The sequence below is a fragment of the Oreochromis aureus genome, linkage group 3, assembly GCF_013358895.1.
Source record: "Oreochromis aureus strain Israel breed Guangdong linkage group 3, ZZ_aureus, whole genome shotgun sequence".
Classification (NCBI taxonomy): Eukaryota; Metazoa; Chordata; class Actinopteri; order Cichliformes; family Cichlidae; genus Oreochromis; species Oreochromis aureus.
Genome location: NC_052944.1, coordinates 128,747,779 through 128,764,520, shown reverse-complemented (window position 1 = coordinate 128,764,520; position 16,742 = coordinate 128,747,779). Strand labels below are relative to the sequence as shown.

The following is a 16,742-nucleotide window of genomic DNA, read 5'->3' as shown; positions in this document are numbered from 1 at the left end:
GGCCTTCGCACTCTCAGTGCTCGGGCCCTAATAATAATAATAATAAACAGAGCAGATACAATAGGGCCTTCGCACTCTCGGTGCTCGGGCCCTAATAAAGTTTACTTACAGGATGATTCTGGATATGACATAAGCTTTCACATAAGCTCACACCCAGAAATTTTTAATAAACTCTGACATTTTCTGTTGCTATCAAACATTAAATAAAATCTACTATATTTAGTGCTGATGATCATTTAAATAAATATGCTTAGGTTTTTAAGCAGCCATCAGACATTACACTGTTTATGTTACAAAGAAAATACTGAGCACAGATTTACTTACAGAGCTTTGTTGGAGTCTTTGACCACTGGCAGCAGCCTCTGAAGAGCCTCCTCTGAAGCAGAGTATTTCTTCAGGTCAAACTCATCCAGATCTTTTTCTGATGACAGTAAGATGAAGACCAGAGCTGACCACTGAGCAGGAGACAGTTTATCTGTGGAGAGACTTCCTGATCTCAGGGACTGTTGGATCTCCTCCACTAGAGAATGATCATTCAGTTCATTCAGACAGTGGAACAGATTGATGCTTTTCTCTGCAGACAGATTCTCACTGAGCTTCTTCTTGATGTACTGGGCTGTTTTCTGATTTGTCTGTAAGCTACTTCCTATCTGTGTCAGCAGACCTCGTAGGAGAGTCTGATTGGTCTGCAGTGAAAGACCCAGGAGGAAGCGGAGGAACAAGTCCAGGTGTCCATTTGGACTCTGTAAGGCCTTGTTCACAGCACTCTGGTAAAGGTCGTTTTCTCCATATTCAAATTCTCTACTTACATCTCGTTCTTTAAACACTTTATACTTGATAGAGGTTTTCTGCCTTTTTTCCAGCAGATTGAGTCCAGAGTTGATGAAGGTCAGATGGACATGAAGAGCAGCCAGAAACTCCTGAACACTCAGATGGATGAAGCAGAACACCTTGTCCTGGTACAGTCCTCTCTCCTCTTTAAAGATCTGTGTGAACACTCCTGAGTACACTGAGGCTGCTCTGATATCGATGCCACACTCTGTCAGGTCTGATTCATAGAAGATCAGGTTTCCTTTCTGCAGCTGATCAAAAGCCAGTTTTCCCAGAGACTCAATCATCTTCCTGCTCTCTGGACTCCAGTGTGGATCTGTCTCAGCTCCTCCATCATATTTGACCTTCTTCACTTTGGCCTGAACCACCAGGAAGTGGATGTACATCTGAGTCAGGGTCTTGGGCAGCTGTCCTCCCTCTCTGGTTTTCAGCTTATCCTCCAGAACTGTAGCAGTGATCCAGCAGAAGACTGGGATGTGGCACATAATGTGGAGGCTTCGTGATGTCTTGATGTGGGAGATGATCCTGCTGGCCTGCTCCTCATCTCTGAATCTCTTCCTGAAGTACTCCTCCTTCTGTGGGTCAGTGAACCCTCTGACCTCTGTCACCATGCCAACACAGTCAGGAGGGATCTGATTGGCTGCTGCAGGTCGTGTGGTTATCCAGAGGTGAGCAGAGGGAAGCAGGTTCCCCCTGATGAGGTTTATCAGCAGCACATCCACTGAGGTGGACTTTCTAGGGTCAGTTAGGATTGTAGTTTTGTGGAAGTCCAGAGGAAGTCGACACTCATCCAGACCATCAAAGATGAACACAACCTGGAAGTCTTCAAAGCTGCAGATTCCTGCTTCTTTGGTTTCAGTAAAGAAGTGATGAACAAGTTCCACCAAGCTGAACTTTTCCTCTTTCAGCACATTCAGCTCTCTGAAAGTGAATGGAAATATGAACTGGATGTCCTGGTTGGCTTTGTCTTCAGCCCAGTCCAGGGTGTATTTCTGTGTTAAGACTGTTTTCCCAATGCCAGCCACTCCCCTTGTCAGCACTGTTCTGATTGGTTCATCTCTTCCAGGTGAGGCTTTAAAGATGTCTTCTTGTCTGATGGTTGTTTCTGGTCTGTCTGGTTTCCTGGATGCTGTTTCAATCTGTCTGACCTCATGTTCATCATTGACCTCTGCAGTCCCTCCCTCTGTGATGTAGAGCTCTGTGTAGATCTGATTCAGAAGGGTTGGGTTTCCTGCTTTAGCGATGCCCTCAAACACACACTGGAACTTCTTCTTCAGAGCAGATTTAAGGTTACGATGACAAACTGCAGCTGGAAGTTCTGAATGAGAAGAAATATGTAGAATATCATTTGAAAGTGGAAACAAATACTTAATTCCAAAAGAATGAATCTTTAAAACATGTTGTTCCATCTCTTAAGACATTAATAAATGTTTCATTTATCCAGCAGCTTAAATCTTTATATAAATCCTCTTACTGCTCTGCAGACAGTCAGCCAGCTCCTCCTGCTTCATTCTCCTCAGGAAATCCAGTGTGATCTTCACAAATGCCTCTCTGCTGCTGCTCCTCTGCTCATCATCCTCCCTCTGACTCTCTAAGCATTCTGGGTAATCCGGACTCAGAACCTTCTGGATCTTCTTCAGCTCGTTCTTCACAAAAGTGATGATGTTGTCCTCCAACAGCTGGAACAGAATACTTTATGAATGAGCCAATCAGACTGAAATCATGGAGCCAAACATCAGATCCATGTTGGACACACTGACAATCCACTGGTCTACAAAGAGCAGCATGGAGATGACTGTGAACACAATAGATGTAACAGTAGTTGTTGTACATGTACAGACCATAAATATGGAGTCCAGCTGTGTTTGATGCTGCTGGGCAGACTGACCACTGGGAACCTCTGAGCTCTGCTGGTCCACTCTGTGGAGGAACCATGAAGGATTAGTTCAAGCACAGGATAAAGATCCAGAAGTTTCTGCTCAAATAACTTCCTCTGAATCAAGTTTGTCAAGTTTTAAACTCTCAGATGTGAAAATATAGGTAGTTAACAGTCTGTTTTTTATGAACTCCCTCTCAGTGATAATGTTGCAGAAGCTTTTTTCAAACTCCTTGCTTAACACCACAGTTTTATATGTTAACGCTTTTTTTTAAAAAAAATTGCTGCTCATACAGACAATATTGATTTGCAAATGATTATCTACAATATGCAGCAATATATTAAAAAAAACTATTTTATTTATTATAAAATAGGCTATATTGGATTCATATCGGTATCAACAGATATCCAAGTTTATGATATCAGCATTGGTATCAGACATAAAGTGGTATCGTGCCATCTCCAGTTGAAATAGTTTTGTGAGGTTTAACCTGAGATTTTGGCGTTTCTGCGAAAATATATTTATATTTAAAAGTCGATTCAGGATTTAATGAATCGATATAGCTTTATTCAAGTTACTCACCTCTCTCTATCCGCCTGCACTTTCAAACGTCCACACATGAAAGACTACAGGAATATCTGTGCCACGGTCAATCAGAGAGGTCCCGCCCCTGATTGTTTCTGGTTTAGACCATGATATGGGGATAATGTGTGTTTGTTGTTGACCACACATAGACTTTCAGGGTGCGGAGACTGAGCCCGTTCTCACTCCCGAGGCGTAACATCCCGACGTTTTCTCACATCCCTCGGCGTTCCTGAGGAACGCGAAAGATGACCTTCCGCGTTCTTATGGTACGAGCCGGGTTATGGATTAAATCCAGTGGAATTACGCTCCCGCGGTAATAGACATTCCCGCCCTGTATTGCAGCCCTAAACCTAACCTAACCTTATCCCTAAGCCTAACCATAACCTTATTCCTAACCTTAACCACCACTGTAAGGACGTGAAGTGTTTTCCAAGCGATTTTAAGGAAAATAGCAAATATTTGTAGATTGAGTCCAAACGGTTCTCATATGTCCTCAGTTTTCCTATGTTGTCACGTAGGAACGTGTTGGGTGCCCGAAAACGTAATATGTTGACGATTTGTCACCTAGCGTAAAATGTTACGTGTTGGGAGACTAAAGGTTTGTCAGCTGAAGTGAATCTGCAACAACAGCAGGAGATGTTTCTGGAGTCTAAACGCTCACAGATCGACTTTGGGACTGACCTCTAACAACATGTTTCCATGGTGATGGTCTACACATCCATTGGCTCACAGTCAGTGTAGTTATGTGTGTGCAGAGTAAGAAGATGCTTCAGACAGATGTTCCCACACACACAGCAGTAAAACATCAGCCTGTGTGGACAGAAGGATGCTTGAAGCTTTCAAACATTTATATGGAAAAGCTTCAAATGTCTGTTTGTGTCAACAGTTCAGTGGGCAGAAGATGAACTGATCTCGAGAAGGCACAAAGTCTTCTCCATCTATAAGATGCTAATGTGAAACTTTTCGTACAGAATCTGCAGCAACTATGAGCATTCCTCACTTTCCTCAACATCACTGAGTGAATCTGAGCTCAGTCCTTCACACAGAGCAGCTTCAGCTGTGGGTGTTCGTGGATTTTCACTTCAGGAACTTCTACAATATTCCTGCTGGATTAGAATCCAGAGTTTGAGTTTGTTTGGTGCTTCTAAAACATATTATTATTAGTAGTATTTGACCATCCTTTGGAAGAATGACTTGTTTGCTTTGTGTCACAGTCTGGCTTTCTCCTGAGACTCAGTGATGCTACAAAAGAGGAGCAGCAGCAGGAGCATTTAGAGCTGAGTTAATAACACTAAATAAAATATGAGCTCTGGTACAGACGTTAGACACGATCTTGGGGAAATACTTTGTTTCTGCTGCTTTTACAGCCTTCTGATCATTTAACAATGATCTGGTAACATTATTCAACCAAGGCTGGGTTTAGGTTTTAGACTCCTGATTGTGAGATGACCAATGGGATCAAGGATTTCTAAACAGGTTGAATTAAACAGAAAGTAAGTTGTCGTTTGTTTGAGTGGATAGATCTGTCAAAATGATGATTAAAGTTTTTATAAGAACAGACAAAATGAAAAAGCAACCATGAACAGAAATGGTAACAGCTGACCCAGGTGCCATCTTGACACAACCCTATGACAGGCAGGATGGAGCTGAGCCAGCGTGAACAACACTGTTGTATATAGTATTCTCCTGATAGATGTTGTAATGATAGTTGCTTTTGAGGAAGCTATCCACAGGGGTGTTCTAGAATCAAAAAGACTTATAGAATAGAAGAAGAAAGTGAGTGCAAGTAAAAAAAAAAGTAAACAGCTAGCTGAAGCTAGCACAGGGAGCAATTCTTGATGTTTTATTCATAGAGGAATAAGAACATTACAGATGTCTCATTAACAGCAGCCAGTATGATCCAGGCTTTAGCTGCTGGGTCTCTTTGTGACCTCTCAGACTGTTTAACAGATCAGACACAAAGACACGGGAATCAGAGACAGAGCAGCTCTGTTCTGTTTCCTGTGCCTTCTGGTTTAGTTCATCTTGTTGTCATATTCGCTCCATCTCACTAGTCAATCGTCACTGTCATGTCATTTGTAGGAATGTTTAGCTTACTTTAGAGTTTAGACATGTATGAATGTTTAGTTTGTTTTAGAGTTTAGAAATGTGTTAAGATTGAATGTAGAATTATGGTAGAGACACTGACACTGCCCTGGATATAAATAAAGGCCTGACTGTGTCATGAACTTAGGAGTAGATTTTAGGAGACCCTCCCCAGTTTGAACTGTGAAGCTAAGACAGAAAGGAGTTAATGTTAAGTGGAAATTCCTCAGGGCATACCTAGGTGGGGGTCTCAACATTTAACTTTATAACTGTGGTCTGGAGGGGAGATGGTATTTATGGCCCCTAGGAAGAGACACACACCCACAGTGTTTTAACTGATATACTCCCACACCTATATGCACATTCACTCACGTGCACAGACATACACACAGGTACGCGCACACAGTCATTCACGTGCACTCACATAGACATACGGGTACGCGCACACACAGGCACTCACGTGCTCGTGCATACACACAGACACAGAGTTTGGAGCACTCTGTGGGGGATTTATGATAGGGCTGCTACTATAAAGCTGGCTGTGACTAACAAAGGGGTGAAGATTTTGCAGAGGGACACCGGCCTCGTCTTCCCTTCTAGAAGTGCATGCTTAAATGAAGATGAATAAAGATTTTGTAAAAATGGCTACTGAGTCCGGTGCATTTCTGGAGGCCCGAGGAATAAAAAAGAACCGGGCTAAAACTGATTTCCCAACACTGTCTCATCATGTTTCCTTTGTTTTTCCTTTGATGGTCCCTCGTCTAGTGTTCAGTGTTGCTTCCTCCATGTCTCGTGTGTTTTACAGGCAGGAATCCACATATGTTGTGTGTTTTCTCTGTGCTCCTCGATTCCCAGGTTATTTCAGAGTCTGTTCCTAGTTTTTTACTTAGTTCTTAGTTTCTAGTTTTAGCTTATTTAGCCTAGATAAAGTTTGTGGAGTTAATATAATTAACATAATGTGGGTTAATGATTAAAACTATAAAGTTATGACTCACTGGCTTAGAGTGAGGAAGGACTATTTACAGACTGACATATTAAGAATAATAGAATGAGCTCATATTTGATTTCTTGTACTTGAAATATATGCTTTTATTTTAAAAGTCTTGCAGAACCAGGAAGTGAGGAGAGTGGAGCCACACAGTTTTTTGACCTCTCCATCTCTCTGCATCCTTTTGAACTGTAAATCTTTGATAATTGTGGATTCAGGTACTCATCTTTGGAAATTTGTAAGTAAATATTTTAAAACTCTATCAAAGACTACTGATGTGGCTGTTTGGAGAAGCAAAAGAGGGACGAAGTGGAGCGTCGAGCTGAGGCTTCATTCACTGCAAATCTACAGTTATGTTTTCTTATTTCTAGTGTTTGCATGCTCACAGCTGAAATAAAGCTGCCTCCTTGACTTCATCCTGATCCATCCTGATAAATGATAAATTATCTGATTAAAGTCATTGAAACAGCTGTGATCACACAGACTGCAGATAATGCAGCTGTTTCCTGTCAGTAACTGTCCTCTTAGATTAGAGTTCAGCTTTTTACAGGAAAACAAATGTCCCTGAATGCAACAGTGAGAAACAGTCTGCCTCTGTGGCTGTGATAGCTGCCGTTAGGAGCGTTCACGTGTTTGCAGTTAGATGAGGAGATGTTACCATCATGGAGATGTTAACAAATCCTGCAGCATCACATGGCACAAACAAATTGTGTTCCTGTCATCTGCAAGCAACAGGAAGTTCATTAATAAAGGTGGATAGAGACGTGACTGTGAAGGTTCATCCAGCTGTTACACACACATCTGAGCTCACACAGCGAGCTTTTGTCTAATACAGCAGCTGCTCTCTGAACACTTTTCTGAAGAGGAGCTGCACAAACCTTTGTTTGCTTTCTAGAGCAGCGTATCATCCTCACAGAGCACAGCTGGCACGCTTGTTTCTGTTAGCTTAGCCACCAGGCTAAAGTCAAACTACCCACTGCTAGCAGCTGTTTTAGGTCCAGATGTGTGAGGTCTAAATTTACACCTGTGATTAAAATAAATAGTTAAAAACAGCCAATTGTGTCCAAATGTGTCTTGTAGAAATGTTTAGCTTATTTTAGAGTTCAGACATGTAGGAATGTTTAGTTTGTTTTAGAGTTTAGAAATGTGTTAAGATAGAATGTAGAATTATGGTAGAGACACTGACACTGCCCTGGATATAAATAAAGGCCTGACTGTGTCATGAACTTAGGAGTAGATCTTAGGAGACCCTCCCCAGTTGAATGGTGAAAGTAAGACAAAGAGGAGTTAATGCTGAGTGGAAATTCCCCAGAGGATACCTGTGTGGGGGTCTCAACATTTGTAACTTGATAACTGTGGTCTGGAAGGGAGAGGGAGTTTTATGACTGTCAGGGAGTAACGTACACAGAGACACACACACACACAGTGCTTAAACTATTACACACACACATCCACATGCACACAGTCATTCACGTGCACTCACATAGACATACGGGTACGCGCACACACAGGCACTCACGTGCTCGTGCATACACACAGACACAGAGTTTGGAGCACTCTGTGGGGGATTTATGATAGGGCTGCTACTATAAAGCTGGCTGTGACTAACAAAGGGGTGAAGATTTTGCAGAGGGACACCGGCCTCGTCTTCCCTTCTAGAAGTGCATGCTTAAATGAAGATGAATAAAGATGAATAAAGTTTTTGTAAAAATGGCTACTGAGTCCGGTGCATTTCTGGAGGCCCGAGGAATAAAAAGAACCGGGCTAAAACTGATTTCCCAACAGTTTTAAACCACATAGGCTGACAGTTACAGCTGAGCCTGTGTGTCCTTGGAAACACTGCTCTCCTATAGAGATGCATTTTAGAAACCAGGAAACATCAAAATTATTTAAATCAGATGCCAAACTGAAATAAGTTCATCTTAGTAACAACTCACCTCTCTGCAGCAGAGACTTTAAAATCAATGAGGAAACCTCCAGACTGGTCACTCTTTAAGGACACAAGGGTGGGTGGAGGTCCAGGTTTGAGTCTTTGATGGATCCTAAAAAGGTTCAAATCTTCAGTAAAAGCCTGATCACATATAAACTCATATTATTGATATTAACTTACTTTTTCTCAGATGACTGTCTTTGCTCAAATTTTTTAATGACATCTTTGACTCGGTTACTTTCATAGGACACAGAGCTGGGTGGAGGTCCAGGTGGGTTCCTGTGAATAATGATGGAGCAGTGATGTGAGTGCTGAGCTGTGACATGGAGAAGAGTCATGGACAGTTAGAGATGGTCATCTCACCTCTGAGCTTTGGTCTGGCTCTCATGTTCCCCACACAGAGTGCTTTTAGAGTCATTCACGTGCACTCACATAGACATACGGGTACGCGCACACACAGGCACTCACGTGCTCGTGCATACACACAGACACAGAGTTTGGAGCACACTGTGGGGGATTTATGATAGGCTGCTTCTATAAAGCTGGCTGTGACTAACAAAGGGGTGAAGATTTTGCAGAGGGACACCGGCCTCGTCTTCCCTTCTAGAAGTGCATGCTTAAATGAAGATAAATAAAGATTTTGTAAAAATGGCTACTGAGTCCGGTGCATTTCTGGAGGCCCGAGGAATAAAAAAGAACCGGGCTAAAACTGAACCGTGCATATTGTAAATTTTCTGTTCGCTAAGTTGAGCATATCTCAGTGTAAATTCACTCAGTAGCATAAAGGGGCGGCTAGGTCCGTCCCGACATGAATAAGGCAAGAGACTCTTGTTAAGAACCCAGGTTGATGTTTAGCGTGCCGCCCAGTGCGACTAAAGCAAGACACTTTTGCTAAGAACTTCAGGTTGATGTTTAGCGTACTGATGAGAGCGACTAAAGCAAGAGACTTTTGTTAAGAACTTCAGGTTGATGTTTAGCGCCCCGTAAGAAAATCTCCGTGCGTTAAAGCAGGAGACGCTTGTTACGGATTAATAGAATCGGTGTTTCATCCGTATTAGTTATTAGGAAAAAAGTGGCAGTGTGTGATCCTTCCTCCGTGCGTTAAAGCAGGAAACGTGTGTTACTATTAGTTAGAAAGCGTGGCTGAGAGGCCTCGTCGCAGCTGATGGCTGTGTGCTCAGAGTTTGGCAACTACACCCTCCTTCGGATGCGTCGTTGGGACCTGTGGGACAGGATAGCCGGGGTGGTGACCTGGGCACTGAGGGCGCCTTAAATAACTAAAGCTAGGTGTTGGATCCTAGTCGCGGTTGATAACCTGACTGCAGCGTGTGTAGACTGCGTAGTCTGTGTGAAAACGTCGTTAGAGTCGGTGTCTCGTTTGAAGTACGGGAGTCAATTAAAGCAACAAAAAGAATTCGCGTCTGAAAGTGTGTGTTTGGGGAAAAGTGTGAGTGTGTGTAGGAACTAAGAGATTTGACTATAAGGTTGTGTTTGTTGTGCTGTATGTGGACGCGAGGCCGTGCCACTAAATGTTATGTATTCTGAGTTTATTGGAGATTGAATTTGACTGTGTTTTGAGACAAAAGAGAAATCGCGGCAGGAGGCCGTGTCATGAGTTGTTGCAAACTGTGAAGTCAATTGGGGGGTTGACTTTGGTTTTATATTTTTAGGGGAAGAGAAACCGCGGTATCGAGTCCGTGGCGCAGTTTGAATAATTTGTGAGGTGTACAAGAGCGGACGGCACCCGCTCTGTGTGCCGACTAGGGCGTTGTCCTGAATCAGCAGAGAAAGTGTCTCGCAGAAAGTTTGTATGGGACTGTAAGAAGCATGAGGTGTGTGTGTGAGCCAGCCTTGAGGGGCGGGTTCACAGATGGAGCAAAGGAGGAGTAAAGTGTGTGTGTGTGTGTGTGTGTGTGAGAGAGAAAGAACGGTGGGGGCGAGTAACCAGCCTGTGAGTGTGTGTGTGTGAACTACTTGACGACAAAAGAGGGAGAAAAAAGTACATTAGTTGATTTTCTGTGAAATAATAATAGTCAAGAAATCATAGTGATCAAATAGGAGAAAGTGAACTAATGATTAGTGTTAAGAAATGATAAATAAATTGATTAAATTAATAGTGACATTTAAAGGTGACCAAGTACTCAAGGATGGATGGAGAATTTGTTTGCTGACTGTATGAGAGCTGTTAGGGTTAAAGGAGAATGAGGTTGGAGGAGTGAGTTAACAAGTTAATGTGTGTGTGTGTGTGTGTGTGTGTGTGTGTGTGTGTGTGTGTGTGTGTGAAACAATAGGGTACAAAAAATGAAATGAAATGAGAGAAAGAAAATGATGAAAACAAAGAAAAATAAAAGTGTGTAAGTGTGAGTGGGAAATTGTCTCCAACTGGGGGAAGCAGTGACACTACAGGCCATCTTCTTCCCCTGCTGGACACAAAAGAAAACATAATTTGGAGTGTTGTGGGTGAAAATAATTAACAACAACATCATGAAGATTTTTTGTGTTTGCGGTTAAGAACAAATAAAAATTTCATTTTCGGGGTTTAAAGTCAGCAGAGTTCAAAACAAAATAAGTGGAGATGTGTTGCTTTAGGAGTGATGAAAACATATGCAGTCACAGTGAATAATGAAAGTCTCTCAGTCTGTCGTTTACAGGTGGGGAACGGACCTGGATCAATTCTCCACGGCAGCAGTCGGAAGAAAATTATAGGTTAAGATCATTAAAAAAAATAGAAACACCAGCCAGAATTTTTGGCTGAATTGTTTTGTAGCTTCCCGTCCTCATCCTGAATAAGCAAGCTCCAAGGAAGCTAATCTCTCCCTGAAGACACAGAGTGCAGTTCCTGAAGCACAAGCCATGAACATCAACAGTGGACAGCAGTCCAAGAGACAATACCAGAGACCTGAGCAGAGAGGTCCAGCAGCACTATGGGCAAACGGCATCAGAAAGAGAAGATCCATCATCTTGATTGGATGAATGGAGATGCGTTTCCAGCAAGCTGCAACTTCACTATGTGTGAAGGACTTTTGAGAAGATTGTTGGAGTTTGACACTTGCCATGTTTGGAGCAAGATGGCAATGAAAGAGACAGTGGGAGCAAACACGGGACAAAGCTGAAGAGAACTGACTGTCATTGGACTGCAAAGTGGGAGAGGAGAAAGGAGCAGGTGAGGACAGAGGAAGGCTGTTTTAGTGTGGGGTATCAAATTGGGTCAAGGAATCCAGGGAGACAGACGACTGCCTGGAAGTGGAGGATTGACAAAGTGTCCAGACCACCACAAAAGGGGAAGGAAGACGAGCACTGAGGTATGCAAGAGTACTGTTAGAGAAAATGGAAAGACAACACCACACATGCACATGATGTGTACTACAGAGAATACAAAATCATACATAAAGTGTCACACATCAAAAGAGGATATTTGTAGAAGGGGTTAATAACATACAGCGTGGTTGCCGATGGTAACCTGCAAGCATTTGGGGTTTAGCTGTGCCTGACTATGACAGAGATTTTCATTTAGATGTTTCTGAAACAAAACTTGGAGTCAATGGAGTTTTGTTTCAGAAAAAAGGGGGAAGGTACATAAAAGGACACACAGAAATAGAAAATGTATTAACCCGACTAACACACACACACATCTAATGAAGCTCATTGGAATCAAACACAATTTTAAGTAGGCAATATTGTTACCATCATCCTATCTGGTTTATTGAGTGGGTTGAGAAGTGATACATAGACGATTGAATTAGTATTATTTTGGGGAACATGATAACAGGGGTGAACAGAATCCTGCAGCCAGAGTTTAAATGAATAAAACTAGCAGATTTTTGTTTTGTTTTTTGTTCCTGATCTATGGGGAAGGTTTTACCATGGCACCAAGTTTTAGATTTGGTGTGTTTTCACCCATTAGAAAAAGAATATTCTGGGATAAGTCCTAAGACTGGGCTTCTGTATTTTTATTTAATTTTGTTTTTGTTTTATTTAATTTTGTTTTGATCTGTTATTTTTATTTTTATTTTGTTTTTTGGACAGTGCACTGGGAGTTTTGTTTGACGGTTTTGTTTGTTATTTTTATTTTGTTTTTTGTTTTGAACAAGTGCACTGACTTGTGTTTGTGAATTTCTTTTCTTTGAGCAGATCTGCACATCGGGAATTAAAAGCGTTTTACAACATGTCGAGAAAACCGTTGCAAGTGAGTTTCTCCAAAAATTACAATGGGCTCTGGAGAAAGCCGCTTATTTGGGACAATTAGAAAATGAGTCCCTGCCTAAAAAGGATTCACCGAGGTAATCCGATTTAAAATTCTCCTTTTTCTTTTTGAAATGACATCATTTTGCTGAGAGTGGAAGCTAAACGTGATGATATTTTCCACTACCAGCAAAAAAATAAATAAATGGATGAATGAATTAATGAGTGGAAGAGAGGAAAGAGGAAAAACTGACTGACTGGTAAAAGCTGACAAAAGCTGACAAGACTTGACCACTACTCATGGTTAACCTCCACCTAGACAGGACAAAAGGGTGGATGAATTTATGCGCGTTTCTTTTATTGGAGCAGGAAGATGACAGCAGCATCCTAGGTTGCATGAGATTTAACCTTTTGAATGCCATTTTCTGTGTTGGTGAATTTGTCAGAGGTGTGTTATTCATGGGCTTGTGCGCAGCGTTATCATTTGCATTTGTTTTTTACAGCAGAGAGTTATTCATGTGTTTGATTATGTGAGTTTCAGCAGGACACACTAATGGTTAATGTTCTTTCTACTACAGGATTACTGGGTTTATGAGTAAAGGGAACTGTGTTTACAGGCTGTTGATTATGCTATTACACTGTGTTCTTGGGAAAATGTTGACTATTACAGGGGAGAAGTGAAAATAGTGTGTAACACATCCTGTGTTGAAATCAGTGTCATTTCTTTTACAGCAGGATTAACTTTATGACCTTTTATAGCACCTCTGGAACCTGTTGACCTGCGTCTGACCATCAGGATTGTCCATCTGTGTCGTTAATGTTTGTTTTTCTAAGAGTGCATATAGAGGATTCATGTAGAGGTTGCAAATGTGAAGTTTGATTTAACAGACATTGTCTTCCAGGATACAGGCTCCAGGTGGAGCTGGGAGTTAAACAGGCTAAACATGTAACTGCTGACTAATGTTTTTACACAGGGTTACAGGTTGGAGTATGGCTGCTCCAAGTGGGAAACCCTGGAGATTGTTTTAGGGAGACTGTGCAACATTCTTGTACATGTCTCATTGGGAGTTGACACATGGCGGAAGCCATGTGGCGAGAGGAGTGTCATTTTAATTTGCAGATGTCGTGAGGTGCCATGAGGAGAAGGAGTGACTGAGGAGATCGTCCACAAGATGGGAGCTGAGGCCAGGAGAGAGTCTTCAGGAGGATCAGAGATCACCTTCAGCATCGTGCAGGAGATCGTCATGAGGAGACTCTCCACAGCAAGATCTTAAATAAAATGAAAGAGTGTCGACGTTGACATTGAGGAAGACAGCTAAGGTGTACGACGTGCTCTGCCTTAAAATCTTCAGCAGCGTTGGAACGTGAGAATCGAGGGATGGAGGGAGCGTGCCAAGCTCCAAAAGTGGAGAGGAAGTCCAGCGATGGACTTGTGATTCTGTGAACAGCACAAATGATTTGATCCTTTGCAGAGAAGCCTTCAGCATGGGAAAAGATGTAAACAGACAAGCCTTTCATCTAAATTTATATCATGTCAACTTGTCTAGGCTGGTTGAGGGGAAATTGGAGAGAAACGGTAGTGTTTGGTGTGATAATTGTTGCTATTGTAACTGTGATTTGTCTTATAAGTGAATTGCCCATAGACAGACCCGAATCCATTTCGGTGACTTCACCGTCACAGGACACGGCGAAGCAAACCAAAAACGTAGGGAAACAGGTAAATCAGATGAGTGTTTTGATTATTATGGCGGTATAGAGTTGGACAATCTTAAAGGGTCCACTACCTCGTATACATTCAACTTTTGTGCTGTCATTAAATGTAAAGGTTTAAATAGTTCATGGCGGAGATATGATGGACGCGGTTGAAGAGCTTGCTGATCAGTTGGGTCCAACATCTTTAATGGCGGTACAAAATCGGATGGCGTTATATATGTTGTTGGGAGAAAAAGGGGGCGTTTGCGCGATGTTTGTATCGTATTTTTATTTTGAATAACACAGCTCCAGACAGCTCTGTGACCAGAACTCTGGAAGACATAAAGACGTTGCCCACCACAATGTATGAGCATTCAGGAGTGGATAACCGGCGGGAAGAGTGGATGACCTCTGTCTTTGGGCAATGAAAAGGTTTCCTTATGTTAATTATGGTTTCTTTGTCTGTTATATGCAATAATAGTGACATGTGGGTGTTGTTGTGTGCCTTGTATCAGAGCTTTGTTCGTAAGACTCATCAATCGTGCTGTGGGAGACTGATACAAAGTCCAACACCAGGAGACCACTTTTGGGAAATGGGGAGTCACAGTATGAAAAAGTTATGGTGAAAGATTTAGTGTAGTTTTATCTGCCATAGGGCAGATAAAAAGGGGGATTTGTAGAAATGTTTAGCTTATTCAGACATGTAGGAACGTTTAGTTTGTTTTAGAGTTTAGAAATGTGTTAAGATAGAATGTAGAATTATGGTAGAGACACTGACACTGCCCTGGATATAAATAAAGGCCTGACTGTGTCATGAACTTAGGAGTAGATCTTAGGAGACCCTCCCCAGTTGAATGGTGAAAGTAAGACAAAGAGGAGTTAATGCTGAGTGGAAATTCCCCAGAGGATACCTGTGTGGGGGTCTCAACATTTGTAACTTGATAACTGTGGTCTGGAAGGAGAGGGAGTTTATGACTGTCAGGGAGTAACGTACACAGAGACACACACACACAGTGCTTAAACTATTACACACACACATCCACATGCACACAGTCATTCACGTGCACTCACATAGACATACGGTGCAGCGCACACACAGGCACTCACGTGCTCGCATACACACAGACACAGAGTTTGGAGCACTCTGTGGGGATTTATGATAGGGCTGCTACTATAAAGCTGGCTGTGACTAACAAAGGGGTGAAGATTTTGCAGAGGGACACCGGCCTCGTCTTCCCTTCTAGAAGTGCATGCTTAAATGAAGATGAATAAAGATGAATAAAGTTTTTGTAAAATGGCTACTGAGTCCGGTGCATTTCTGGAGGCCGAGGAATAAAAGAACCGGGCTAAAACTGATTTCCCAACAGTTTTAAACCACATAGGCTGACAGTTACAGCTGAGCCTGTGTGTCCTTGGAAACACTGCTCTCCTATAGAGATGCATTTTAGAAACCAGGAAACATCAAAATTATTTAAATCAGATGCCAAACTGAAATAAGTTCATCTTAGTAACAACTCACCTCTCTGCAGCAGAGACTTTAAAATCAATGAGGAAACCTCCAGACTGGTCACTCTTTAAGGACACAAGGGTGGGTGGAGGTCCAGGTTTGAGTCTTTGATGGATCCTAAAAGGTTCAAATCTTCAGTAAAAGCCTGATCACATATAAACTCATATTATTGATATTAACTTACTTTTCTCAGATGACTGTCTTTGCTCAAATTTTTAATGACATCTTTGACTCGGTTACTTTCATAGGACACAGAGCTGGGTGGAGGTCCAGGTGGGTTCCTGTGAATAATGATGGAGCAGTGATGTGAGTGCTGAGCTGTGACATGGAGAAGAGTCATGGACAGTTAGAGATGGTCATCTCACCTCTGAGCTTTGGTCTGGCTCTCATGTTCCCCACACAGAGTGCTTTTAGAGGAGGGACTCCCTCCTCTCTGTCCTCACACTGATCCATGCTGCTCAATTCAGCTCACACACACTTTCTACCTTCACCTGCAGAGGAAACACAAATCATTCATGTGCACATCAACTGAAATCCTCCTTTCCATCATGTGTGCTGTCCAAATATCAGCTGCTTCTTTCCTGCTTCATCTCAGTGTCAGCTGAATGCAGTCAGACAGCAGTGTGAGGCAGAGGAAGTTGCCATCAGCTGCTCTACTATCAGTCCACTAGATGGAGCCATAAAGCACATGAGCTTGACAGAGGAGTGGAGGAAAGGCAGATGAGAGGGAGCGAGGGATAGTGATGGGATTTCCGGCTCTTTTTAGAGAACCGGCTCTTTCGGCTGGGCTCACTAAAAAGAGCCAGCTCTTTCCGCGCCCAACCAGCTCTTCAGGTTGTTTTGTTGCTTTAATTAATTTATTATTACAATAATATAAAATTATGCACAAAAGGAATTACTAATGTAAAAAACAAGTGGTTTTATTTATATATGTTTATATATAAATATATGCGGTGGCCCCTAGAGACACGTACAAACTCCAAAACACATTTCTAGCGTTAACTGAACTTCCAAAACAGAGCTTCCTAGATCACTTAAATTACACAATTGAAAGCATATGTGTAT

General features: G+C 42.1%; 1 protein-coding gene and 1 long non-coding RNA gene across 3 annotated transcripts; both read right to left on the bottom strand.

The window, feature by feature from the left end:
* Positions 1-320: 320 nt before the first annotated feature.
* Positions 321-2,513, bottom strand: LOC120438077 (protein NLRC3-like; the record flags this gene model as incomplete). Its single annotated transcript, XM_039608528.1, has 2 exons — positions 321-2,140; positions 2,306-2,513. Coding segments are annotated over 2 exons (2,028 nt in total), but the record flags the coding sequence as incomplete, so codon positions are not given.
* Positions 2,514-2,690: 177 nt separating this feature from the next.
* Positions 2,691-15,794, bottom strand: LOC120438084. 2 transcript variants are annotated; one of them, XR_005611651.1, is made up of 4 exons: positions 15,690-15,794; positions 8,477-8,575; positions 8,304-8,408; positions 2,691-2,751 (listed from the first exon to the last, which is right to left on the bottom strand). It is a non-coding gene; the product is annotated as an uncharacterized LOC120438084 (long non-coding RNA). The 2 variants fall into 2 exon arrangements; XR_005611652.1 differs by lacking the exon at positions 15,690-15,794 and adding an exon at positions 8,660-8,710.
* Between the last annotated feature and the right edge of the window lie 948 nt (positions 15,795-16,742).